This window comes from Onychostruthus taczanowskii, unplaced genomic scaffold (genome assembly GCF_017590055.1).
Source record: "Onychostruthus taczanowskii isolate IOZ18803 unplaced genomic scaffold, ASM1759005v1 scaffold15, whole genome shotgun sequence".
NCBI classification, from domain to species: domain Eukaryota; kingdom Metazoa; phylum Chordata; class Aves; order Passeriformes; family Passeridae; genus Onychostruthus; species Onychostruthus taczanowskii.
The window spans coordinates 8,701,588-8,727,462 of NW_024498685.1; the positions used below are offsets into that span (position 1 = coordinate 8,701,588).

At 43.4% G+C, this 25,875-nt stretch overlaps 1 protein-coding gene across 6 annotated transcripts in view; it reads right to left on the minus strand.

Moving 5' to 3' along the window:
• Nucleotides 1-25,457, minus strand: part of WASHC1 (WASH complex subunit 1) — a 38,635-nt gene extending 13,178 nt beyond the window's left edge. Inside the window, exons 1-4 of one of the 6 annotated variants that reach the window (XM_041398790.1) lie at nt 19,962-19,970; nt 18,821-18,864; nt 18,661-18,730; nt 14,584-14,737 (exon numbers count right to left, since the gene is read on the minus strand). In XM_041398790.1, coding sequence (XP_041254724.1) covers nt 14,584-14,737; nt 18,661-18,730; nt 18,821-18,850 — 254 coding nt within the window. In that variant the 5' untranslated portion in view covers nt 18,851-18,864; nt 19,962-19,970. The other 5 variants (XM_041398789.1, XM_041398793.1, XM_041398791.1 and 2 more) reach the window with 5 other exon arrangements.
• Nucleotides 25,458-25,875: the final 418 nt, after the last annotated feature.

Consider the following 25,875-nt stretch of genomic DNA (forward strand, 5'->3'; position numbering starts at 1 on the left):
TTGTTCCTTTCAGTGTGCATTTTCTAGCACCTGTCTGCAGCAAATTTCATGTGTCATGGGGCTGTCCCATTGCCGTGTTTGGTTCAAGTGTGAGATGCCTCTGAAGGACCTAAATCTTTCCTAACTGCTCTCACCAGCAAATTTTCCCACCTCACAGCTCACCTCTTTTCTAGAGGTTTCATAATTTTATTGATTGTCACTATTTCCAGTACTGCTCTCTAGGGGCATCTGACTATTTTTACTTCCTTCAAAGCTGAAAAAATCTAGTCATTTATTTCTGCTTTGCTGCTCTCCCTCAAATCAGTGATGCAATTTTCTCTCTCACCTGAGAGTAGACGTCTCTCCTAGAAGAACTCCACAAAGCTTTCCTGAAGCTCCAAATAAATGTGAGGTATCAATTGCATTTTAGCCAGTATCCTGCTGACTTCCAGACACAATTTTCAGGATCTGACAAGGCACATGTTTCTCTCCCAGAAGGAAGTGCTAAGCAAATAGTTATGTAAGCTCAGGCCTGGAAACCAGTAAGTGTTCTCCTCCCTTTCACTTCATGAATGTGAGTGGGTCCAGTGAGGCAGTCACACACCTCCCTCACTCCCTTTCCTGCCCCATATTATCCCCAGGGCATCACCAGGTACCAACCTCTTCCCATCCCTTCCCTCACTCAAAGAAAAAGAAAAAAAAAGAGGGGAGACATCCAACCCCACTGCCCACCAAATATCATCAGTGAAAGGAGACCACATCAGGCAGGTAGCCGGCTCCCAGCACAAGCTGGGGAAGTTGTCCAGTGCCAGCTCAGGTGTTTCAAACCATGATGGATCTTCTCTGAGGCACTCTGTACATTCTCCTGTGATCTCCTGCTCAAGGATTTGACAGGCCAAATCCCACTGACCTTATAAGATCTGCAAAACACCTTCACCTGAGGTGATACAGATACAGGCCCACAACACAGAAGGAATACATATCATTCTACAGATTAATTTATTTGTTGCTGAAAAAAAAAATTGAAATAAAATTTAAACCTCCTTCATCCAACCAATCCAAATTCCATGTGTACAGGCTCCTAGAAGTGCATGAACAGTTCAAGATTTCAGTTAGCATGAACAGTTCAAGATTTCAAGATACAGCTGTATGGGTTAGTTAGAAGAGATCATACACCATATACCTTACCAGAAAAACTACATGGAGAAAACCTCCTCATGTTTGATCAACTATTTCTACTCCTGTGGAAACTGAACTTGCTCAAAGGACTCAACCAGTTTTTGCAAAGAAAGGAAACAGGAAGGAAGGGATGGAGGGATATGGCTGAGGATTTCAGGGGCAGTGCTGGAGGAAAGGTGGCATTCAGACCTTAACTTCCATTAAAGGGAAGACAAGGACAATCAGGACAAGAGGGATTAAGTGTTAATAAAATGGCCCAATACTTCCTCTCAGAACCAATTGCTCAGGCAGCCAAAATCACCATGAGCACCTGAATCTACCCCATGCCTATTTTCTTAGTCATTGCTGTGTTATTTTGCTCTCAGTGCTCTTTTCTGCTTGAGAAACACCTTTAATCAAATTCAATATGACTTTGGAGTTGCAAAGGAGCAGGAGACTACAGCCCCTCCCTTTCAGCAGGATGAGCTTCATTCAGGACAAGTGAAAGGGGTGGGGTTGTCTGTGAAAAAAGGAGAATACACCACCAACCTTCAAATGCTGGGCACTGAGCTAAATCAACCTTCCCCTCCCAGTGCTTTTCTTTGGGGAAGCAATACACATGGCAGATTAAATCTATCTAGTGGATTATCTCTTAATCCTTACAGACTTTTATTTTTTGATCTAAGCAGATATTAAAGCCAACCTTTCAGCTGCTTTGATTCAAGCTTTCACTTTCTCTTGTCCCTCTGAAATATTTTTGCCCTCAAGCCCTCTGCACTTTATCCCCAACTTGGCTCTTGTTTCTCCTTTGTCCTAAAGTCCTCATCCTGTTGCGTTTAAACCACTTGCCATTTTACAGGGAATTTTCTTCAACACCCACAGCAAGTTCCAGGAATACTTCCTCCCAATTCTTGGGAACCTTTTGAGGGCCTCTCTTGCTGGCCCCCTATCCTCTGTCCCATCTGCAACCATAGGGCAGATCACTTCCTCTTACTCTGTTGTAACTCCTCTGATAAATCTCACATTCAGGTGGCTACTGAAAGACTTCCTCTGCTGTGTCTGTGTCTATTCATGGTGGAAAATTCACTGTTTTCTTACTCCCACAGGAAAAAGATTTGAGGCATTAGGAATCTGGCGTCCAGGACACTGGATGCTGCCTGGTGGTACTGTCAGCACTGGTAATAATGCTACATTTGTATGCAAGTCTCCAAGTACTTCACAGTGCCAACCAAAAAAATGGTGATTTTTATCATCTATATCTGCTAAGGATCAGACAGCAAGAGAAAAAATGTTTAAAATCAGGGAAGGTTTAAAGATAGGCTGACAGATCCCAAAACCAGTGTCTGAGAAAGTCAGAATTCAGCTGTAAGGAAGCATCACAGCAGCCAGAGACCCTTTGCTCTCTATGCTGAACATCCATGTCACCCAAAGTGACAGGGGTGACAAAACTTCTGAAATAGGAGAGAAGATAGGCAAGCTGCACACCAAGGTGAACGAGAAAGGTTAGGCAACAGAGGCTGGAGCAAACCTCTCTAGAATACCAAAGAACTTCATTTTCATGTCTGAAGTATAAAAGTAAGTGATCAACCAAGGAGAAAGAACATTACAGAGCAGAATGAGAAATGAAGTTGCACAGGAGGATAAGGCAGACGAAGGATTAATTTACTTTTCCCTTAAATGAGGACTGTACACATCACAGAAAATCAGGTTTCTCATCACCTCCCAGCGCAAGCTCCAAGCCTTAGAGATAGCAGAGGGATGCTTGGCATTGCTGTTCTAAACTTCAGGGTACATATAGTAAATTTATTCTATAAAACCTTGGCTTCTTGCCTAAAAGTCAAGCTACTTTTTTTTTTTTTTTTCTTGCTAAATGATGTATGCTTTTATTAAATTTCTCCCTTACTGCAGGAGGCATGAATACGAAGGGATTGAGTTTATGGTTGTTGTATTTAATTTTGTTCTCAGATGCTCTAAGCAGCTGGTACTGGAGCAGGGTAGCAAGGAAAGAAAGTGTCAAAATGAACACTGTAAGAAGCCCACTCCTCACTCCAGCTCAGTGCTTCTGCCCCTGCAGCTGGCAACATCTCAGGATCAAGACGAGGAGAGGGAAGGAAAGGCTGCTAAGACACTTATAGTTTACAGTGATCCAGGGAAGCATTCAAAATCAGCTCACAAAGCCAATTCACCTCAAAAGTTTGAAAGGCAAAAAGGAAAAATACATACTCTTATGAAGAGCTAAACACATCCAATCACTCATCGAAAGATCAACTTGTTTGCTTTCTGCTCTTCTCTCTCCATATTTAAGCAGTTTTTAAAGTCTTACTTCTTATCTGAGTAAGTGTAATCAGAAGCTGTCATCATACACCATCTCTTGACAGAAAGAAGTCCCAAGTGAGGCTGTGTAATCAACGTTCCTTCCTCCATTAAGGGTTTGGGTATTATACTAATTAATGTTTATCTCACTCTGATTGCTCCTCGAGCCTGATTTGCAGGTGTTTCAGCATTTGCATATTGCCCTGTTCCTGTGATGCTGAATGGTCTTGCAGATTTGAGAGTGATCAAGGTTGCCAGGTTATCCTCAGCAGGATCCAGCATATATCACTCTCCACAGGTCATGTTCTCACACAAAAACCATTTCACTTTGATTTTTAATCTCTCATTTCAGAAGGTACTCCCTCTACTGTCAATTAAGTTTATGTAAAAACTGGAAACTTAGAATTTTGACCTACCACCACAGCACCCTTCTCCCTCTTCCTCTGCAGCTTTCTCTCCTCTCCAGAAAAGCAGCTTCTCTTTTTTTCTTCATAGAAAACAAGTTCCTCTTTAACCTTCCAAGCTTTTTCTTGTCTCATACCACTGACTGGTCTGAAAGCAGAGGCGCTTTCATTTCTTTAGAAGAAATATATGCTAAATAGAAAGTCAGTGTATACTATGCACGAAGTTTGTGTTTGCAAATAAAGTACATCATTAGATCTTTAAAATATACAGGCTACTTTTGGTCAATCTACTTCTCCATCAACAGTGTTAATATACATGTACAACACAGGTTCTACCATCACAGTGACAACTTTTGGGAAAGATGACTTTAAAAACTCCCTTACTTCTAACAGAAGCAATGGAAAAAATGGTTCTTTACCAGTACTGCTGGAGTTTCACAGGTGACCTGTTGGGCTCCTCCACTGGCAGTGGAATTGCTTCCCAAATCAGCAGCCACAGGAAGAGTCTTGAGATATTAGGCAGCTGATGATAGTCAGTATAGAATCACAGAATCATAGAACAGCTTGGCTTGGAAGTGACCCTTAAAGGCCATCTAGTCCAGGCCCCAGCAGTGAGCAGGGACATCTTCAGATGATCAAGTTGGTCAGAGCCTTGGCCAACCTGGCCTTGAATACGCTGAGCAACCTGTTCTGGTGTTTCACCAGCCTCATCACAGAACACGTCTTCATTATATTTAGCCTGAATCTACCCTCTTAATTTAAACCAGTACTCCTTGTCCTATCACAACAGGCTAAGAAGTTTGTCCTCATCTTTCTTATAAGCCCCTTAGGTACTGACAGGCTGCAATGAGGTCTTCTCAGAGTCATCTCTCCTCCAGGCTGAACAACCCCAACTCTTTCAGCCCTTCCTCAGAAGAGAGGAGCTGTAGTAACTGATACTAGTACTGTGACCAGTAAAAGTTACTAGTGAAGTACAGTTTGTTATCTTTAGTTTTGGCTGATCCTTGAAAAAATTTCTTAAGTATTTAGTCACTGAAGCTTAATCTTTTGTAGTAATAGCCTTAAGTGTTTTCAGTTTTGTTCTTCTTTTTTTTTTTTAATCACTTGTCAAAGGAGGACTAATCCTGTTTGGACAGAATTTTACAAGACTGTCAAAAATAAATTTTGTTTCCATGTTGCTTGAAGTAATAGATCTTACTTGGCAGATAGCTTGAGAAGGTGTTTTGGCACCTTGTAACCTTAAATTAATCAACTGTGTGTACACAAAGATTAGGTTTCTCATTTTCCCATCAAAGCTCCATTCTCAGGCTAGCCAAAGATCTTCCTCCCTGCTCCCATTGAAAAGAAAATGCGTATCACTGCAGAGTCACAGGAAAATAAGCAGTAGAGAAATGCCCAGGTGACCCTGTTGTGAACTATATCTGGGGTAGGGAGAGCTAATGCCTTTAAAAAGGTCTGAGATTCCTCTGGATCATTGAGGGTACCATGTCTGATTCTACACAGACAATATTTCTGTTACACTGCTCACTCTTATTTGACATCGTGCTCCAGTTTCCCTACCACCAATAGTTACAGGAGGCAGCTCAGCCTGGACTGAAGCATCTGATCTGTGCCCTCTCTCAGGTGGGACTGCAAGAGAAATTCATAAGCCACCAGCCAGAAATACTGTTTCTTCTGAGCTTCACCTGAAGGTAGCAACAGCAGGAGAGGAGCACTGACAAGCAGCCACCCCACCCCTTTTAGGCCGTGCCTCACTTGACCAAAGATCATGGCCAGGCTGTCAGGAAGTTTCTCTTTATTCCTAGCTTACCCCCATACCTTCCACATGGTTTTAAATCAGTATTCTTGACCGAGGTAAGTAGTACTCAGTTACACACGTGTAACAAAACACAATGAAGTGATCATCTCCAAAGATCAGGAAAGCTGAGCTCCCACACATTTATTGGGATGGAGGTTTCTCATACTGTGACAGCACACAGCACAAACATTGCTCTTAGTCTGTTGATCTCACCAAAACAAGGCATTGTCAACAAGAATAAGAATGCTCAGCAAAACACGCCTGCCTCCAGAGCAGAAAATGATTCCTGGTGATAGCAGTTCACATTCTCATTGTTCTCCAAGAAAAGCACTGCTTTTCTTTGCATTTAATCAAATATCCTCAGAACTTCATAGCCTTTCACCCAAAGATCTCCAAGCAATTTCCAAGTGTTAATTAAGTCTTGGGTGCTTGTGAAACCAAAAATGGAGTCATTTGTCCCCTGGAACAAAGAAAACCTAGGCAAATTCAGAGTACAGTCTCAGCAGATCAGATTTTCAGTCCATTATTCACTAACTTGAACAATTTTGCATTAATTCACAGGACTTACCACATACCTTTCAGAAGCTGCTTAATTTTCCATTTTACTGAGTTTAAGGCCACCTGTGCAAGTTCATCTGCCATTTTAATGTCTTCCCATTGCCAAATCCATCCCACTGTTGCTCACCAGAATAAACTACAGCCAGCAAGAACCAACACAAAACACTGACCATTCTCTCACCACCACTTCTTTCTTGTGATCCAAAATGTAGCCTTAACCCACATTTAAGACACATGTTTACAAGTAGAGGTTTTTGCATTGACTTGACATTTTCTCCACTTCCAAGTAGCTGATGGCAATCCCATGAAATTTTACTTGCAGGTCACAAGTTAAACCCTTCAGTCTCCTTTTCAACAAAATATATCTAAAAGCCATCATTTGCAAGCTAGTGCTTACTCTATAAAAACTGCTGTCCTGCACAATTGGACTTGAATACTCAGGAGAAGGAAAGCCCAACCAAGAAAAACGACTTGCTACCATAAAATGTCTGTTTAAAGACAACTACACTTGATGTCTTCTCAGAACTCTTACTTCCTTTCTGACTTTGATCACATAATAAGTGTCTGCTTCTGTGGTCTTCCCTCACTGTGCTGACCTGCTGAAGCTGTAATCACATACTTGGTAAATGACCAAGCTGGCCTTTGAAGCATGACTTGGAGTATCCAGATCATTTTATTCTGTTTTGCACTCAGTTCTATGTTTCTGCTTATTATGTTTGTTGCAGTGATCCCTGTACTTTTCAAGAGCTTACATCTCAGTGAAAATTCTTCTATTTCCTTGCACTCACTGCTTCTGCTCAGCAATGACCCTCTTCAGCATCCTGCCAGAACCAGTGCAGATTCTCAGGATCCACCCAAAATTTTGCTGCAATTAAAACAAGTCCAACTACATAAGACAGAATTTCTCAGAAACAGTTACCAGCCCTTTGCCAGTTACAAAACCTCCTTGCTAACTTAGCTTTTCCCTTTCTTACCTTTGCTTTCAAAGTGAACTTCTCTTAACAGATGATCTTCTTTCCAAACAGGTCTCCTTCTCTTAAAGGAAAGATTTCTTCACACATTTTTTGCAAATGAAGTTTTTAATTTAATAATATTTACTCTTCAGAACAGAGGTTGTTTAGTGTTACTTCTTCATTTTCCTACAATCAATTGCAGTCACACTCAAATCTCAAAAGTCACCTTCTATGATATGCCCATCAACAAGCTAATTTGAGTGTGCTTCTTTACCAAATCAGAACAGCTCTTTATGACACCTTATCCATCTAACACCTTCCCTGAGTGATCACAGCACTTTCTTACCCTCTTGAGGGATTTCCAGTTACTCTTCCCCCAAAAACTCTGGGCCACAGGCAGAGATGTTCCTAACAGAATCAAAAAGCAGATATCTCTCTGCTTGCACTGACAGCTGCTCTGTCATTTCAATGGAACAGTCTGAGGCACATCAGTGATGAGACACCTTTAGAATTGGTCTAGACACATTATTTCATTTCCCCCATTGTCATTTTAAAAATCTTTCCTATGCACTAACTCACAATTAGTCATTAAGAATGGAAACATTATCTTCACAGTAATACCAGAACAAATTCGTACAGTGTACCTTCCAAACCTCCTTCCCCACCCCAAAACTGTAAATTCATACACTTTAATAGCTTAACCACTATCCCTGTGACACACAGCTGAAATGTTCTTATGACAAATGCTTTGACAGCAGCTAAACCCCTCACCCCCAGCTAAAAGTAAGCAAGAAGGGTAATGAAGGGCTTGATTTTGGCTGTGTGGTTGTTTGTTCCCCATCCTCTTAATTGCCTGGGTGCCAGAAAAATGAAAGAAAACCTTGCCTGGTGCTCAGTTGTGAGCTTCTCACTCTCCCTTCCTCAAAAGAAAAAAAACAAAAAAACAAACCACAAGGAGTCTGAATTCACTCCAGAATTAACAAAATCCAGGATGTCACTCTCAAAAGTATTGTTGAAGCAAAACCAAACTGCAGTTACTGGGACAAAACAACAGAGAGAACTGCACTGTGGAGACCATGAACTTCCTTGCTTTTTGGTACTGAGCTACTGGAATGTTATATATATGTGTGTATATATATTGGAATGTTATATACATGTCACAGATACCCAGAAGGCTCTTCCTACTGCACTCACAGAGAGCAGAAATGCAACAGCTTTATCTCCTCTTCTAAAAGGAATGCCTTGTTATGCCTCTTAGGCCCATCAAGCACGTTTTCAGATTCAGCTTTGCTGATCAAACTAAAACAAGAGTCCTAGAAGTAAATTAAAATGCAAATACCTGGTTTTATAATGCATATTAATCCGGAATAAGGATCATATTCTTGGATAAATTAAGAAAGGAATCCAATTCACCATGCTGTGCCAGGGAGAGTAGGGGATAAAAATTATTAATGGCACAGCATGGTGAATTCCTTCAATAAAATGTTTGTCTGGTGGATTTAGAGGAAGGGATGAAAGTTTCTGAAGCCTGAATTAAAGAATTTGGATGATATAGTGTGTTAAAGAGAAATCCCAGGTGGGTAATTTAGGTTCCAAATGATGCAGATGGAAGAAAATCAGAAACTCCTTCATTAGCACCTACAAATAGGTCTCCTGTCTCTGGAAGCACTGCTCGTCTCTGCTGTCAGGTGCATTTACACCTAAGCCCTTACAACCTTCCCCATTTGCAAAACCCAACAGCACCACAGCAACACAGAAAGAAGCACCATGGAAAGGGAATTTAATGCACCAGTCAAGTGTGAAGAACAGACCTTTGGCATTGGTGTTCCTCCCCCAACTCTCCCCTCTGTGTGCACACCCCCACAGGAACAAGCCTGTAATACACATTTCAAGCCACTCAGTGTTATTTTCCAGACAGTTTTCTCCATGCTGCATCCCTAATGGAAGTCATGCCTGTAAAACAAAATTCCTTGTTTGAATCTCTTCCTCAAGGGCTGACTGAGTACACAAAAGTCATCCATAGGAAAATTACTCCAACATAGGTGAATCTCCAGTGTCTGAAGCTGGTTAGAAGTTAGAGCTATCACTTTGTGTAATAAAGGAATAACATGGCAGATGTTACTGTATCAAGAATAGTGGGAGTGGGAGAATCCAACAATATTGCCAAAACCATGGGCTAAGAAACAAGGGAACACTTCTGCTGTGAGGCACACAGAGCCTCACACTGCTGTTATGACATGCTTCTCCTTGCCTGTTTCCAGAGAGTAACAGCCACAGCCACTTGCAGTCAGGGACTGACAGGTAAAGGAATTACTCTCTGGATGGGGAAGTTCATAAGATCTTTGCCAAAACCTTTTTAATTAACAGAGACTTATCGCTGGACAAAATTAGCTCACAAGAACTTGAAGGCTGCTGCTCAATATTGAATTTTCTCCAACAACGAACAGAGTACAAATAAGAGACTTCCCTGTCAGCGTTAAAAAACCCCATGAACTAAAATAAATCAACAACTCATATGTACTGAAATTACCTTAGTTTCTCCTTACTGTTTGCCTTTCCTATTGCACATGCCATCTGTTTTAAAGCAAACTGTCTCATATTTCCACAAGATATTCCACTACTGCTGTAAGAATAGAAAGACTCTTCTAAAGAGCTCCTTAAAGTCTGAAATTGTTGTGTGCCTCCTTTTGCTTAGCAGGTTTGAGACTAATTTCAGAAGTAGGAAAACACCTCTCCTGCAATTTCGCACAGATCAGATTCCAGAAGATCTTAAGCTTAAGGATTTTAGCAGCATCCAGAAAGAGTTGTGACCTGGTCTCTTGCAGAACAGTCACACTCCCTTTGTCTCTTTATGGGGATGTAGGATGGATGCCTGCTAGTGCCAGCTGTTCCCAGCCTTCCAAGCATGCTGATCACACCCTTGTGTCACCTCCTAAAGTCTTTCTACAGTCTAGGAACCTTTCTGAAGCTACATCTTCACAAGCTGTCAAAGTTTGCTTCCAGAGAATCATGGCAGCCATAACAAATGAAAGGTGCCTTACAAAGTGTGTGCTACACTTAAAAGGAAAATAAATCCAGTTACTTGGACATATATCTACAAGAATAACAACTAGCTGCAGGCAAAATGTCCCCATTCTCCATTTCCTCATGTCTGCAGGAGACTCCATTCACTCTTTACCTCACTGCTTCTGCTTTATCTTCCTGGCAACAAACCACTGCTCCTACAGCCTCTCAAGAGAGGTACCTGAAACAAAACTAGACCTAGCATCCTCTTTCAGATGACCTCTGGGACAACTTCAAAGTACCATGAGGCACCTTGCTGTTAAACAAGAGTCATAACACTCTCAAATTAATTGGAGAAAAATTGATTCCCTGTGCTACAGTGCATCTCTTGGTGTAAACTCACCTGCATGGTGAGCCACCACAGTGGACAGCTCTCTTCCTAGAAAGATCAGCCCTTGCAGCCAGCACAGGAACACACACAATGCAGTGTCCAAGCTCCAATCTGCATCCCAGAGCCCCATGCACAACAAAGAGCACAGTGCAGCTTGCAGCAAGACCCTGCTTGGCAAGTTTCCATTCCACAGACCTCCTAAATTAAACACATTTACACTGATGTACTAGTCCCCCACTTCCATTATTGCTGATCATGACTAATCACAGTAGTAAGTTTAAAACAAGGAGGTCTTTAAAACACATAAATGTACTTCATGATTAAGATTTTGTTGGTATTTTCAATTTCAGAACTTCTCACATCTCAGCTCTGCTCCTGTCATAAACATCCCTTAAGGCTCTGCTGCCCAGCCAGCTACTCCTTACCTTCCTTATCACAGCCTCACCAGATTTCTTCCCCGCCCCAAACAGCATTTCCACAGTGCTTCTGTTTTCCAGCTATGCACTTCTTTTCAGAAGTGCAGCTCTCAGTTAAACTTTTGCTTAATATTAAAGCCTTTTTCAAATATGTAATATGAAATTAGTTTGAATCCAGCTGGGGAGGAAACAGGATACACTGGTTTAGCGAAGTATTATTCCAGACAAGCAAAAGACACTGCATAAAGATTTAAAAAATAACCAGAAATTTTTCCATAAACTGAAAAAAAAAAAAAAAAAAAGAAGTGTAACGATGGGAAATTTTGTACACAGGACAACTTGGGGTTGGATTACAGGCAAATCCTGGACCTTGATAACAACCTTCCAGTCCCAAGCATTTGATTTCTTTCTACTACTGTAACACTCCATGAATAACTTGCAAAAACAACTTTCCACACATCTATTACCCAAAAGTGAACACTTTGAATAACAAACGGACAATATTAGAGATTATTAGCATCTCCTGCCAACCCAAACTCCTCAGAAACTGAGAAATCCTGAAGGACAAGCCTACCTAAGTAGGAGGGAATATCAGGAAATCTAAACTCATCACTTATTTTAAGTACTTATCGCAACAACATTCCTGTAAAATACTCCAAAGCACACGACTCCAACACAATCTCCCACGCAGAAAATACTGGCAATGAGAAAACAAAGATGAAAGAATACTGTTAATTGAGGGTTTAAACTGGTCATCCCACCTTCTGTGACCTGTATCAAAAACCCTTCCTAAAAACCCAAGAGTTAAATTCAAACAGATATTAGGTCAGATTCGCTATGTTAGATATTTATGTTTTAAGTAGTATTAACATCCAAGTAACTACAGGCAGTGAATCTGATCTTTACTGCAGCTTCCACAACAGATGAATGACTTGGATTCAGTTAACATACACAAGCTTAAAACTTCCATTACTTCAAAGCATAAATGTGAGAAGGACATGCAGCCTCTTGGTCTCGTCATAGCACTGCTATCAGCCCCAAGAGGACAGCACTTCCTCAGAGGAAGGCACTGCTGGACAGCACTGGCCTAAGACATCAATCTCTATTGCCCAGCAACCAAGAGCTTTGATGCTCCCCATGTGAAAAAAGTCAGGTGGGTCTCTGCTCCTGAGAGTCAGGGATATGATGGAAGGGATGCTGAGCTGATGGATCCTGCTCTAAATGATACCTGAGAGCACTCCAGGCCTGTTCTCCAAGGCTGGGCCCAGTGGGGATGCTCCAGGTCTCAGCCATAGTTTACCTGTGGTTTTGCACCTGCACATCCCTTGATTGTCTGTGAACTAATGAACTCTGAGGTCTCATTCACCAAGTACCTTGCCATAGTTAAGAGCAGGTAAGCTTCTTTGAGAATGACTGGAAAGAAGAGTTGGCAGAGACTTGTCACATGGGTTATTTCCCAAATTGCCGAAAAAGGGGGAAGTGGAGGAAAGCTCCCTCTCTTTTCTTCTAATTCCCTAAATGGAAAGGTATCTTTCTGGTGTCATCTTGACATGTTCATTTGAAGATTTCATACTCAGTTGTCATGTCAGCAACAATTCTGAGCAGAAACTTGGATTAGCTAAAATGGAAACAAAGATCTGGTTGTGGAAATATTCCTTTTTTCATAGAGAGTAGAAGACACTTTCACTCCACCTTCAACAAAGAACAGATTGGCTTGCCACTCTCAAAAGCACTGTACCAATCCATCTGTTCCCACAAAACAACCCCAGAACATCTGCATCTCTGTAGTACTGAAGTAACGGGTTGGACACACTCAGCCAAGTCTCCCACAGTGAACAAGTTTCCTCTCCATCTACACTGCAAGCTCTGCAGATCAAACCAGCCAGCTTCCAGGTAAAACAGCTCCTTCCTGGAAATGGAAGACAGAGCTGCTTTATCTCAGGAAAGGGAAGATAAAAGGTCACTAAGTGGCAAAGTTCTCACCTTGAAAGCTTTGCCCCTTGATTGACATGGAACAACCAAGGTCATGGAAGTTCTAATCAGATGCCTGCATAATTACTAAATCGCTCTTAATTATATCAGAGAGCCAAGACCTCAGTGGAAAGGCAAAGCAAACAAAGAAGCCAATAAAGCCTCCTCTGTTGCTGGAGAAAATTGGTAATTAAAAGTCATGAGTGCACCAAAGAGTGAGGGAACAGCATCACAGTCACTGCTCAGAGTCACTGCTCAGTACTCAGGAGTGACTTGCATACAAAGCAGCAGGCTTATCTCCCTAGGGAAATTACAAGTACTGTGTTAGACAGCAGTGTGGAGAGGAAAAACAGGGAAAAATAGAGACAGAGAAAGAGCAACTGCTGTATCATCAAGAGCTTCATTTACCCCACAGAGAGGGACAGCACTGCCAACCAGGCCCGAGTCTGAGAAGTGCTTTCCACGTGTTTATGGCAGCTATAGAAAGCCTTCTCCCAGCCTTAGATCATGAAGTGTTCCCCTACTTTGAAGGGCACAAATGAAGTAGACCTTGTGTTCAACCCAATCCAGCCCACATACAGCTCTTGCCCAAACAAAGATGATTCCAGTGGAAAACCTTTTTAACCTCAATAACCTGAGCTCAGCCTTAGAGACTGCTCTTTCACCAGAAGGCATCCTTCAAAATATCATTATCAGAAACCACAAAACTTCAATCTACCCTTAAAAAAACCTTCCAAAACTCAAAAAAAGACAAAATGTCACGATCCTGCTTACACCATAAGAAATTAAACTAGACAGTCATGGGACCTGCTGAAACCACAGCATGTGCTTTTACTGATTAGACTACAAGAAGAGAAATGCTGATCTGTTTCCTTCCCAATGACAGTCCACACCATCTCAGAGCACTGAGATGTCAAAGATGGCACTGGACAGAAAAAGGCACCAGTTACCTACCATTATTTGCAAGCAAATACAAGAATCTCTCTGATCTGCTATACAGACAGTCTTAAAGACCCAGTTCTAAAGATGATCATATGCAAGAGGTGCCAAGTCTGGACCAAATCCTTGAAGAGATGGACTTTGATGGATTATGATAGAATGGCAAGAAACCCAGTCTTACTCAGGGCACAGAGCCCTTCCAACACACAAGAAGGGAAGAGTGAAACACCAGAAGCCCAAAGAGAACAGTTTGTACATTGCAGAGGTCAGAACAAAGAGACATTTTCCACCTCACTGCTTCAAGTACAATGACTCAAAAAGACACATCTTCAAGATACTCTAAATTATGATGCCTCCCCTTCAAAACATGAGCAAGAAGGAATAAGGGATAAGTGCAGCAGAAGCAGTAATGCAATTTGTGGAATAAAAAATTAATAATTTTAATTCATTAATAAAATTAATAAAACAATAATAACCATCAATCTCTGGCTAACTGCAGCCATTTCATATTGCTTAACTTTGACACACTCAAATCTGATAAACTCATATTGAAGTGCATCTGGTCCTTTTTCACCTTTTTCTGAGCTTCCATTGCTTACCAACACAATGCTCTTTCCCCTTCACTGCTGCAACCTCACTCCAGCACTCTGTTTTGTAATGCTGAATGCAAAGCACCCAACCCCCCAGGAGAGCACTTTACCTGTTGAAGATATCACCTGACACCTTCTGCAGATACTGAAGTGCATCTGCCACCTGCTGCACAGCCTCCTCCCTGCGCAGGTCTGGCTGGATCAGGGGCACCGAGTATGTCTGCCCTTCCAAAAAGTGCTTCTGGGCTACTGTGGCCATTGTACCTAAGGGAAAGAACAAATAGGTCATCACACATTAAACACACTGCCATTTTATCACAGCAGTTATTCAGGGACTTCTACTTTCTGCTCCACTAATTATTTTAGGAAAGCATTTGCAACAGAATTGGTAAGCTGAGGAGAAAGGCACAAGTAGTAAGGCTGGCATATTGGATTTTTAATACATTCAAGGCAGCTACAGTGAAGTGAGATTGTCTTGCTAATCTGAATGTTCTTGGAAACCATAATTTTACTTTAGCATGCTACTTAACAAATCTCTGCTCAGTATTGTGCTGAAAACAAAGACCAGAGTTAGAAGCAAAGTCGATTCAGAGGGGCAATAAGACTCATCACAAATCACCCTGTCCCCTCCTCCCTTTATATTCCACGTGGATCTATTTCAGGTCATCCAACCCTATTAGCAAAAGGCAGTATTTCATCTTACACCTCTGCTCCAAGAAACACACCACCAGGCCCTTCCAAGAACAGAAGCCATGAAATCACAAGGCATGCATGGGCACACACCCCCTTGCTCCAAGCAGGTTAATAAGAGTTCTTCCATTCTGTGGCTCCCAGGAGCTCTTTTTTGCTTCTGGACTGTATTTTTCGCTAGTAACTGTCTTGAAAGAAGCCTCCTTATTTTAGAATCCTTTCACATCTCTAGCCTAACCAGTCACCAAAACGTTTCAGTTGTGTGCCACACTCCAGAGCTGTATGCACACCTTTGGAGCAGCTGGGCCAGTACCACTGCTCTATAGCTCAGCCAGGAGAAGGTCACCCAGCACCCATGTTTCCATCCTGAGCTCTGCTCACCTCTCCCTCAGCAATTCCCAAAAAGTTGGCCTCCCATGTCTTTACTCACAAAAATAACAAAAAAAAGTTCCTGGGAATTGGAAGAACATAAAGAGAAAAAAATCCATTTCTCTGAGCACATTAGAAATTGCAAACTCACAAACAGATTACTATTAGGACATGCTAAAGAATGAACAGAGTAGAGTATCCATACAGTTTTCTAACCCAAACTCTACTGCTAGGTCTGCACAACTCCCTCCAAACTTGTTTTCTCTGTGTCTCTTCTCATTCAGGCTGTAAAAACCAGTTTAAAGGTGCTCATTACAGGGTTTCACCACACAGAGCTTCATACATCTATATAAGAAAATATTCATGAAGATGAGGAGAAGCAAAACAAAGCAGGATGCAAAAGCAAGGTATCAGAAACGGACAGGGATATCTGAGGATGCACCACATTCCCTGTGTGGTACTTGGAAGTCTGCAGGAGCTAGTTCAGAGAGCAGTGCTGTGTGCAACCTGCATTCCTGGCTGCACATCAGTGCAGGCTGAGAGTGACACAGAAACACAGCTCATACTGGAGAAATTCACAAATCAGGAGCCTGAAGAGAGATAGTCACCACATAAAAAACCAGTTTAATATGTGAAAATTAGAGGGGTCTTCACACCTTCAATTCCATATCTTGCATCACAAAACAAAGAGGTAACAGATTAGACTTGCCTGCAGCCATTTCTGTATATTTAAGAAACACCACCCTCTCCAAATTTTTCCTTTAAGATGATACCACAGTAGGGTAGGAAAAGCTTTCTGTAAATGTGATGTGGCTGTTATTTAAGGGTATTCCTTTGGGATGTGAGTTGTTTGGGGGTTTTTTTGGTGCGGGTGTTTAGCAATGAATCATATGAGACGTAAGGGTATGTAGAAGCCTTTCCACAGTTAACAAATTTGCAAGATCAAGCCCAGCCATTAGAAAGCTGGCTCTGCTGCCAGTCTAGGCAGCCTAGACCTACTCTGTTTCATTTCATGCATCACTGGCAGCAAGACTCTATATCTGCACTCTTTAGCAGCAATGTTTGCACACTGATTAGTCTTCTTGACTGGGCCTACTCTGCAGACAGGAAATTATTATTTAGAGCTGTAAAGCATACAAGTTAATCTGAGATGAGTACAGCTAATTTTGAGACAGCAGTTTTTGATCTGCTGACCACAATCAAGCTTCAATATTTTCCTTTCAAAGCTACTATTTGACTGTCACCATGGAATAAAGCAGCCAGATAACACAGCAAGGACGTGGTTATGAGCTACTCTGGCCCCAGCAGCAAAAGGAGTTTATAATCCTCCCTGCCACCAGTCAAAACTCTGCAGTTGCATCAGTGCTCCTGATTTGGGATGCCTATTTTTAACTCAAATCAGTTCAATGACCCAATTTGCTGCAGCCAGATAAACAGCTGTAATTGTCCAGTCACGAAACATAGGGGGAAGCAGGGGCAAGAAGGAAACTTCTGAAACTTGTTTCATTATCAAAACCATTCCTGTGTAAAGGTATCCTAAGAAAGCCAAGATTTTCACCTCTTGAGGCCAGTTAAGATTATGCAGTCCCAATATGACCTCTCAGACTCTCACCAATCCTAATTCTCCTAGTGTCCTTCCCAAAACCAAGTTCAGTTCAGCTGCTGACTCCCAGATGCTCCCACTCGGGAGCAGCGCTCCTCTAGCTACTCCCAAAACATTTCTTTCGCTACAGACTCCTTCAGGTCCCACTGCTCCCTTGCAAAGAGAGGAGCACCCAGTACTGGGCAAAGCAGGAAAATCCCTGGGTGCTCCTGCTCACACTGTCACAGTTTGTCTGTTGGTAAACATCACCTTCAAGGGTTCTCCATGAAGACTCTCAAAGGAGCTTCAGAGTCTCACCTTTCCTAAAACAAATAGTGGAGAAATATGGCAGACTCTGGAAATTACTGCCAGAGACAGATTCAAGAGACAATTCTTTCTGTGCAAGAGAACAAGTTGGAGAGCTATAGCAAGGAGGAGGGAAAACAGCAACATAAATGACTAGACTTGGGCAAATCCCATGCTACAGCTGCAATTTGTTACCTCCTAGGACCAAACTAATTGGAGAAATAAGCCAGTTTTACACACAATTTGAGTAAGGGTCACCACGTGGTTAGAATAAAAGGAGAATTGCTTCACTTAGCAGAGAAAGACTGCAGGAATAAGGAATATTTTAAAAGGGAAAATTCAGAATATTCCCAGCAGAAGTCAGGAAGGAAAGCAAAGACTGAACATCACTCAGTAAGACTGACTCTTCCTTTATCTCAAACTCCAGTGCACTGAGAAGGAAGCAGCACATTTTCTTGCCATGCTCCACTATCAGAATTAGTACATAAAAAATAAAAAAGTGAGTGCTGGCTGTTAAAATATGTCAACTCTTCCACCCTATCCAATGGGTGCCAAGCCTTCATGTAACATGAACAGCAAAGATGCAAATAAACTGCTTATATCTTACATACAGAAGGGACTTCCAACAAAGCAACAAACTGAATCTTACAGAGGGTGTGTTTCTGCAGGAAGTAGAGAAATGCTGGAATTATGACAGCTGACATGAAATACTCTGATGCTACAGTGAGAAATGGACCCATGTGCCCAAAGAAAGTATGAGTCACAAAACCAGATGTCAGATCATCCAAGAGATTTAATCACTAGTGGTGTGACCACCAATGGGTCACACAAAGCAGAAGAAACAGCAACACAGAGCTATTTTTTTTTTGTGATCAAAGAGGCTCTGGAAAAGAGCTGCAGCATTTGGGGGCTCCAGCCATTTTTTTATTCAATTCTTTTTTCTATGTCAACTTTCATGATCAAGACAAATATGCTCTGGTGTTATATAATAACCTCATTTACCTTATTAAAGTGAAAACAAAGAGAAAAAGGTTGTTTTCTCACTGCACCACCTGCTTCCAAGTGCTATGTTCTGATTTGGAAGTTCTGACTAAAGCTACTGACTGCTTAGATTTGCACTTCTGCCTTAAGCTGTCTGTGCCTTTCACCTCAGGCAAGCTGGTCCAGAGCTCCTCAGGGCTAGTGGCTATTCCTCCACAGCACTCAAAGCTCTTCTCTCCCTCTCAGTTCCAACACTCACACTGGCAAAAGCTGAGAGGAACAGCAGGAGTGGGAAACAGAAGCAGCCTCCACCAGACTGTCTCGCCTCTCTGGAAGACATAAACCAGGGCAGACACAGGCTGAGCACTCCAGGGTTGCCAGGCATTTGGAACCAACAACTGGGCTTACTCTTCACTCACCACAGCCAAGTCTAATGCTTGCAGGGACATGTGGAGCTCTGCCCCTGGAAAAGAAAGTATATCATTCACTGCTCTGGAGAGGCAGAGAAATTCCACCTGCTTTCCTCACCTCTCTCTATAGAATTAAACTTCTCATGTTAAGGCAAGCCCAAAAGAACTTGTTACAGAGTAAACAGAGCTTGTAAAAGAAGCAAAACTTCCCTAAATTCTTTAGAAAATACTGCCCTGTGGCGGATTGACTACTGGGATGATTATCTAAAAATAAAACAACCCCACAACCTTAAAATATTTTAGTTTTTCAAAGGAACATAAATAAAGGCAATATTAAAAAATAGCATGGCTGCCCTTAACACAGGCAGAATGTAAAGCTGTATACAAGCACTTACCAGACGTGTACTTTGCTGTGAAAATAAAGGGAGAATAAGGCAAGCCATCAGCAATATCTGCTTCTTTAACATGTTTCAAGAAGCTAAAAAGAGCAGGCTCAGGGGAGAAGAGGGATTAAATACTTTGAAAAAATCAGTGAGTATACTTCAAAGCTACAATGGCTGCTTTAGCAATTACTGTGCTGCTGCTTCTGGAAAGGCAGCAAGAACTAGAAGCCTTTAACTCCCACAGGAATATCTAACCCTATGTATCTCTTTTGTAGGATCCTAAGAAAAGATCCATGCCTTGTGGCCACCTGTGAGGACACAGGGATCAGCAACATGCAATAAAACACATCTGCACATCCCTCACCACACACCACTACTCCACTACCACCAGTATGGTTCCAAAGTGGGAACAGACCAAACCACAAATGAACCACAGTTTAAGATCAAACACACTCAAAAGATGGAGTAGACAGGCTCTGGGCATAGCTTATCACAAAGTGCTGTCTCATCTGACAGAGGAAAGTCACATCCATAACTTGGTTAATCATGAGAAGTCATCCCAATTCCTCCCTGAGAGTAATTTCTTACATGTAATACTTTCTACCATGTTCACCTGGACACACATTTTCCCATGGTCCAATCTGCTAGCATATTCAAGTCATACCTTGATTGTTCTGTAGGCTTGCCTAGAGGCTATCCCAACAAAATGTCAGAATTAAATCCCCTAAGGAAAAAATAAGAACAATACAAAAAGTTATTTAGAATACCTTGCCCTCCAGATCAAGCACACTCCTGTGAGTTTACCAGCTGCAAAACCAGAGAACAGTATTTAAAAAAGAGACTTGAAAAGCTAGGAAAGCAAAATATGCCTTTGCATATGAAATGCTGCTCAGGGGCAGGATAAGGCAGTGTGTGCACACTGAAACAAAACACACACTCACACAGATGTAGACACTGAAACAAAAGCCAGAAATTGCTCAAATGCAGCACAGGAGCCCACATACAAGTCTATTATTATGCAACATGCAATCATTCTGCCCTGTGCTGACATTCATGGGAGGGGATGAAATTTAGTCCTCCAGCAGGGCACACAAGAGGTAACTATCCTGGATAGGACAGCAGGATGCATTTCCAGCAGTGAGATGAGAGGCTCACCACAGTCCCTGCACTAATCCAACTTCACCCTTTTTTTGGGGAAGCAAGGTGGGGGCAGGAGAAAAGCACTTCAGTAAGTTAAGAGGATGAAAGGTCTATTTATATTTTTTAATTAACCATCTTCTACAATGTTATTAAGCAGCAATCAAAGATGCAGATGCTACTGATTTGATTGGCAAGAAGTACACTGTGCTGTATGTTAAGGAACTCTGCCCCTATAAATAGGTCTAATCACCATCTGAAGGCTGGAAGGCAGTGATGAAAGAAAGCATTAATAAGACCCTAATTAGGCCCCGTAGCAGGCTGTACTCCACCAGGGTGCTCATGTTACTAGATGTCTCTCTTAGTAGCACCCTCAAACTCCTTTGTAGATGTTACTGCTTTGGTCTGAAGACCTCTAGTAGCTACTTTAGACAAGAATGGGGTTTCTCCATCTTTGGAGTGCTTGGCATAGGCTGTGATTTTGCCTCCCAGTGTTATTTCTGGAACTAAATGACTCTGTCCATTCCAGCTGTCCCACCCTGCCCACTATCAAGGAGTGAATGAAACAGAGGAGCTGGAATTTCCCAGACACAGAAACTGGCAACAGGGGCAGGAAAGTGAAAAACTTGAGAAAGCATCATTCTCCCTCCCTCTCAGCAGCAGGAGCACACCATGGCCCAATCTACATCACAAGGTTATTTTAGCCACAGCTGTAAAAGCCATTTCTGCTCCTCTCCTCCAGCTTTAGAGGACACTTACTGAACCTCAACCTTTCAGCCGATCCTTACAGTACAGCATTACCTCAGAAGAACACCAGCAACAAAAATTCCCTGTAAAAAATTAATCCTACAGGGCATCTCCTGCTCCCACAACTGCTCATTGATATGGGATGTCCAGCCAAACCCTCTTCAAAAGGAGCCAGCCTCACATCTCACCATGGCCCTGCAGAAGCAGCAGAGCACTGAGGCACCTGACAGCCAGCAGGACTACCTGAAGAAAAGCACTGCCCTGTTGAAAATCTGCTTCTGAAAGTAGGAGCCCAGCACTTAGGGCACCTCCTTCTCAAGAAGCCAGAGCCTGTTAAAAAGACCTTTGGCTCACACACTTTGCTTTGAAAGAAAGAGCTGTGGCAGCTGCTATAGGTGAAATCTGAGAATCCCCCTTACACAAAAAAACTACTCAGAGCCACTTAGATTTGTTGGTTTGTCACTACTGGTGTATTCCACTTAGGCTTAAGAGAAAGAGCCAAAATTTGAGATCTCAGAGCCCAGCTTTACAATAGCATGTGGCAACTCCTTGGCTAAATATGTGACATTTAAAGATGGATTAGATACAACAAATTACATTGGCTCTCCAGAATGATGGAGAGAATGCTATTACATTTTTGTTTTTTTTTTTTTTAAGAGAATCTGAAAAGTAGAGACTTAAAAGAATTTAGAGGTGCACTTCAATCCTGCCAGCTCCATAAGCTAAGACCCCCTCTAAGCCACTGCTATCTCCAGGACAATCTTTCCCCTCAACACAGAGCTCTGTTTGTGAAGCACAGGCAGCCTCCCTCACTGCATCACCTTGCTGAGAAAGCCCTGTCCTCCAAGCACAGGCTGAAATTTATTTCCTCCAGCTGGATACATAAAGCTCATTTTGACAGACAGATGTTGATATCTAAAGCTAATCAGACAATCCCCTCTGCGGCTGCCACCTTTGGCTCTCATCAGCAATGGAGACAAACAGATGCTGTAAGGAACAATTGATCTGATTCCAGGGCAGCATATACAACTGCCCACAAACACTCTGCTAATTGCCTGCCTGCCTTCCCCTCCTATAGCTATTTATTACAAAGGCAGCCTAAACTAACAGCTTAGCTACACCTGCTCTACAAACATCAAAACTAAAGTTGAGACTCCCATCCCAAATGTCCAGCCACAGCTCCTTCTCTGATTTCCTAAATGGGGGCACTTGGGTTTTGTATGCCTGAAGTACACAGAAGCCACTGGCTGTGCAGAGTCCTCTAGAGAGCCATTTCTCTGCAGTAAGTTCTCTTAAACAACGGGATTCCAAAACCAGGCTAACCAGAATGCTGCTGTAGAGCTTCCTGCAGAATGTCTGGAGCTTCTCATTCTCACTACCATACCACAGCAATACTTACTTCCAGAAACACACCATGTCCAAAAAAAAACCAAAAAAAAAAAAAAAAAAAAAAAAAGAAGAAAAAAGAATCCAGCTAGTTCTGCCCTCTAATTTTCTGATGCAAAATCAGCTCCACCCTCCTGCAGAGAGACCTCAGCCACTGCCACAAACCATAACTTGCAGTGTCCTGATTTTCTCCTCCACACTCAGTACCCTCTGCTCCAAAGTTCTGGGGGTTTACAGCCCCCAGGCTCCACGAGCAGTAGTACAACAAAGCCTTAGACGTTCAGTTAAGGAAACAACTAAATCAAACTAGCAACCAGATCAGTTCCTGCCTGCTTTACACATTCAAAAGCAAAGGCAATGCTTGCTTGCATTTCTAGAAGATGGCAGGAGGGGAACTCACTAAATAAGGAATGTCTTCAAGTCTGTTCACATTTGCTAGAAGGAATATCCCTACAGAGTGGCCTGATTGACAGGAGCTGATGAAAAGCTGGGTCAAAAAAATGACACCTGGATGAACTATTTTCTGGGAAAGGTTATCTCGTGAAGGAGTCTAAGCTGAGCTGATTAGCTACAGAAATTGCTTTTCTGAGTGATAAAAATGACTCTCTTCAATCTCTTACACCACAGCCATGGGAAACATAACAATTTCAGACATAATCCTCTTCTTCCTCTGCACATTACCTTTAATCTAAAAAAAATGTTATAAAAAAAAAAAATCTGCCTTGCTTTCAGGATTACCTCAATACTATTTTCCCCCAGCGCTCAATTTCAACCCTTCCCTCTCAGTCCCCAAGCTGAGCTTGATGTGACCACAGTCACAATCCCAGAAGCAGTTCCCAGCAATTATCTGCTCTCAGTTTTCTGGCCCAAGAACCTCTGAGCTGAGAACGGCACTTTGTATCTGAAGGAATGAAGATTTAAAACTCAGTTTCAATATCTGGAGTGATAGAAGAAGGACAGATGCTAAGAATAGCAGCCTGTGCTGCTCTAGGCATACCTCAGGCACCCTTCTGCCTCCGGGCTCTGGAGGTGTGCCTGTTCCCCCCCATTCAAAGCATCCCAGGAATACAGAGCTTGATCAGGCAGCTGCTACATCCCAGCTTTACTACTCAGACAAGACAAACATAATAAAATATCAGGAGAACTCATCGGCCAACCTTCCTAAAATAAAGTCTAAGGAAGGGCAAGTTGACTGGAGGACCTCTGATTCCCAGAAAAGTGTCATGCAGAAAAGTCTCTGCAAGGACATGCCACAGCCACTTTGCTTCCAGGCCTTGCCTCTGGCAAGAGCAGCACTCTTTGCTCCGCTTCCTTTCACTGCTCCAGGAAGGCTCTGTATTCCAGGGAACTGACAAGGAATGGGGGCAGTTCTAACTTCACCCTCCAGGATGGGTGAGCTCACAGCCAGCAACACTCACCACGCAGCCTCCATGAAATAAAGAGGTCATTCCAAGCAAACTGCCAGCTGACATTTGCCTCAGTCACGTGAAATGCCACAACCACATCCAGCATTATCCCACAGTGCTTGTTGGGAGCTGCACTGTGACGTGCACAGAGTCAGGAGTTAGCCTCCTCTGCACAGGGATAAAGAGCCTCTTCTTTAGAAAGAGGTCTTTGGGAAAATCCAGGTGCTATTCAACCATTCAATTTCTGAACCACATTTAATAACCAAAAAAGAAAAGGAAAAAAAAAACCCAAAACACAAAACCCCCACAAACAAACAAACAAAAAGGAGGGGGGAACTTTATCACAGGATTTCCTGTTGCTTACTAAAATAAATACTATCAATGACCACCACTGCTAGATGTGAATTCACAACGTGCCCTACATCCATCAGCATCCTTTCTTCATGTACACAGCTAGGTCTAGCAGTAGATTATTTGCATCAATAATTGCATCAGCAATTTGGGTTCACTTGCAAACACTGACACTATTATTTTATTTGACAAATGATTACAAGCAGCACAACTACTGGCCTGGGAATAGTACAAAGTACTACAAATAGTACAACTACTTGGAATAGAACAAAACACCCAAACCCCATCACAAGCCATTAGTTGTCTTTCTGAGGAAAAATCACATAACACACAACACAGAGTCCCGTGCCTCTCTCAGACACCTTCTCCTTTTCTGTTCCTCCCCTCAGACTGAAGCATCTCCCGTCTATCCCTAAGGGGTACCTGACCTACACTGAAGAGAGGCATTGCCCTTGTCACTCCCTGAAACACTGCATGGAGCTCAGGATGTATGTCACAGTGAACTTGAGAATTCCATGCTCCATGCCTGGCAGATCTCCCAATCCATGTCATGGCTCAGCACCGAAGCACCACGTAACAATCACAGAATGGCTCAGGTTGGAAGGCACCTCAGTGGGTCACCTGGTCCAACCCCCTGCTCAAGCTGCCATCCCAGAGCACCTGGCACACCCAAATGGTCCTTGAATATCCAGTGAGGGAGACTCCACAACCTGCCAGGAAAATCTTTTTTCTAGGCTGAACAGAGGCAGCTCCCTCAGGCTGCCCCCACAAGAGACGCTCCACTCCCTTAACCACCTTTGTCGCTCTCTGCTGGAGCTCCATGTGTCACAGCCCCTGAGGAGCCCAGAACTGGGCACAGCACTCGTCACCAACACCGGGCAGAGGGGCAGGATCACCGCCCCCGACCTGCAGGCAATGCTCCTGCTAGGGCACCCTCGAAAAGCGCAACGAACCATTTCCCAGCCCTGCTGTCCGAACCATTTCCCAGCTCTGCTGTCCGAACCATTTCCCAGCCCTGCTGTCCCCCCCTAACAGGCGCTGCCAAGCTCTCCTGCCCAACAGCTGCCGGGGCCCCCAGACGCGACAGGCCGCAGCCCCTGGCGGAGGCCCGGCTCGGGCCCGGCGGGAGGGCACCCACCGGAGCCGCGGCCGCTCTCCGGCGCCGCTCCCGGAGCCGCTCCCCGGCCCCGCGCTCCTCACCTGCCGCCCGCGGCCGCGCCCCCGCGCCCCGCGCCGCTTCCGCCCTCACGTGCGCGTCACTTCCGCCCGGCCGGGGCGCCCCTGCGGTGCCCGGTGCGAGAGGAAGTGAGGGAATGGCGGGATGGGCTCGGCTGGAGCCACCCCGGCATCACCGAGTCCGGCTCCTGCGCGGGACATGCCCACAATCACACCCTGTGCCTGAGGGCATTGTCCAAACGCTCCTTGAGCCCTGGCAGGCTGTGCTGTGCCCACTGCCCCGGGGAGCTGTTCAGTGCCCACCACCCTCTGGGGGAAAAGCTTTTTATAATATCCAACCTGAACGTGCCCTGCACAGCTTCAGGCCGTTCCCTCGGGTCCTGTCACTGTCACCACAGAGGAGATCCGTGCCTCCCTCTCACGAAAGCTGGACATCCCTGTGAGGTCTCCCCTGGCTCTCCTCCGCTGAGCAGAGCTG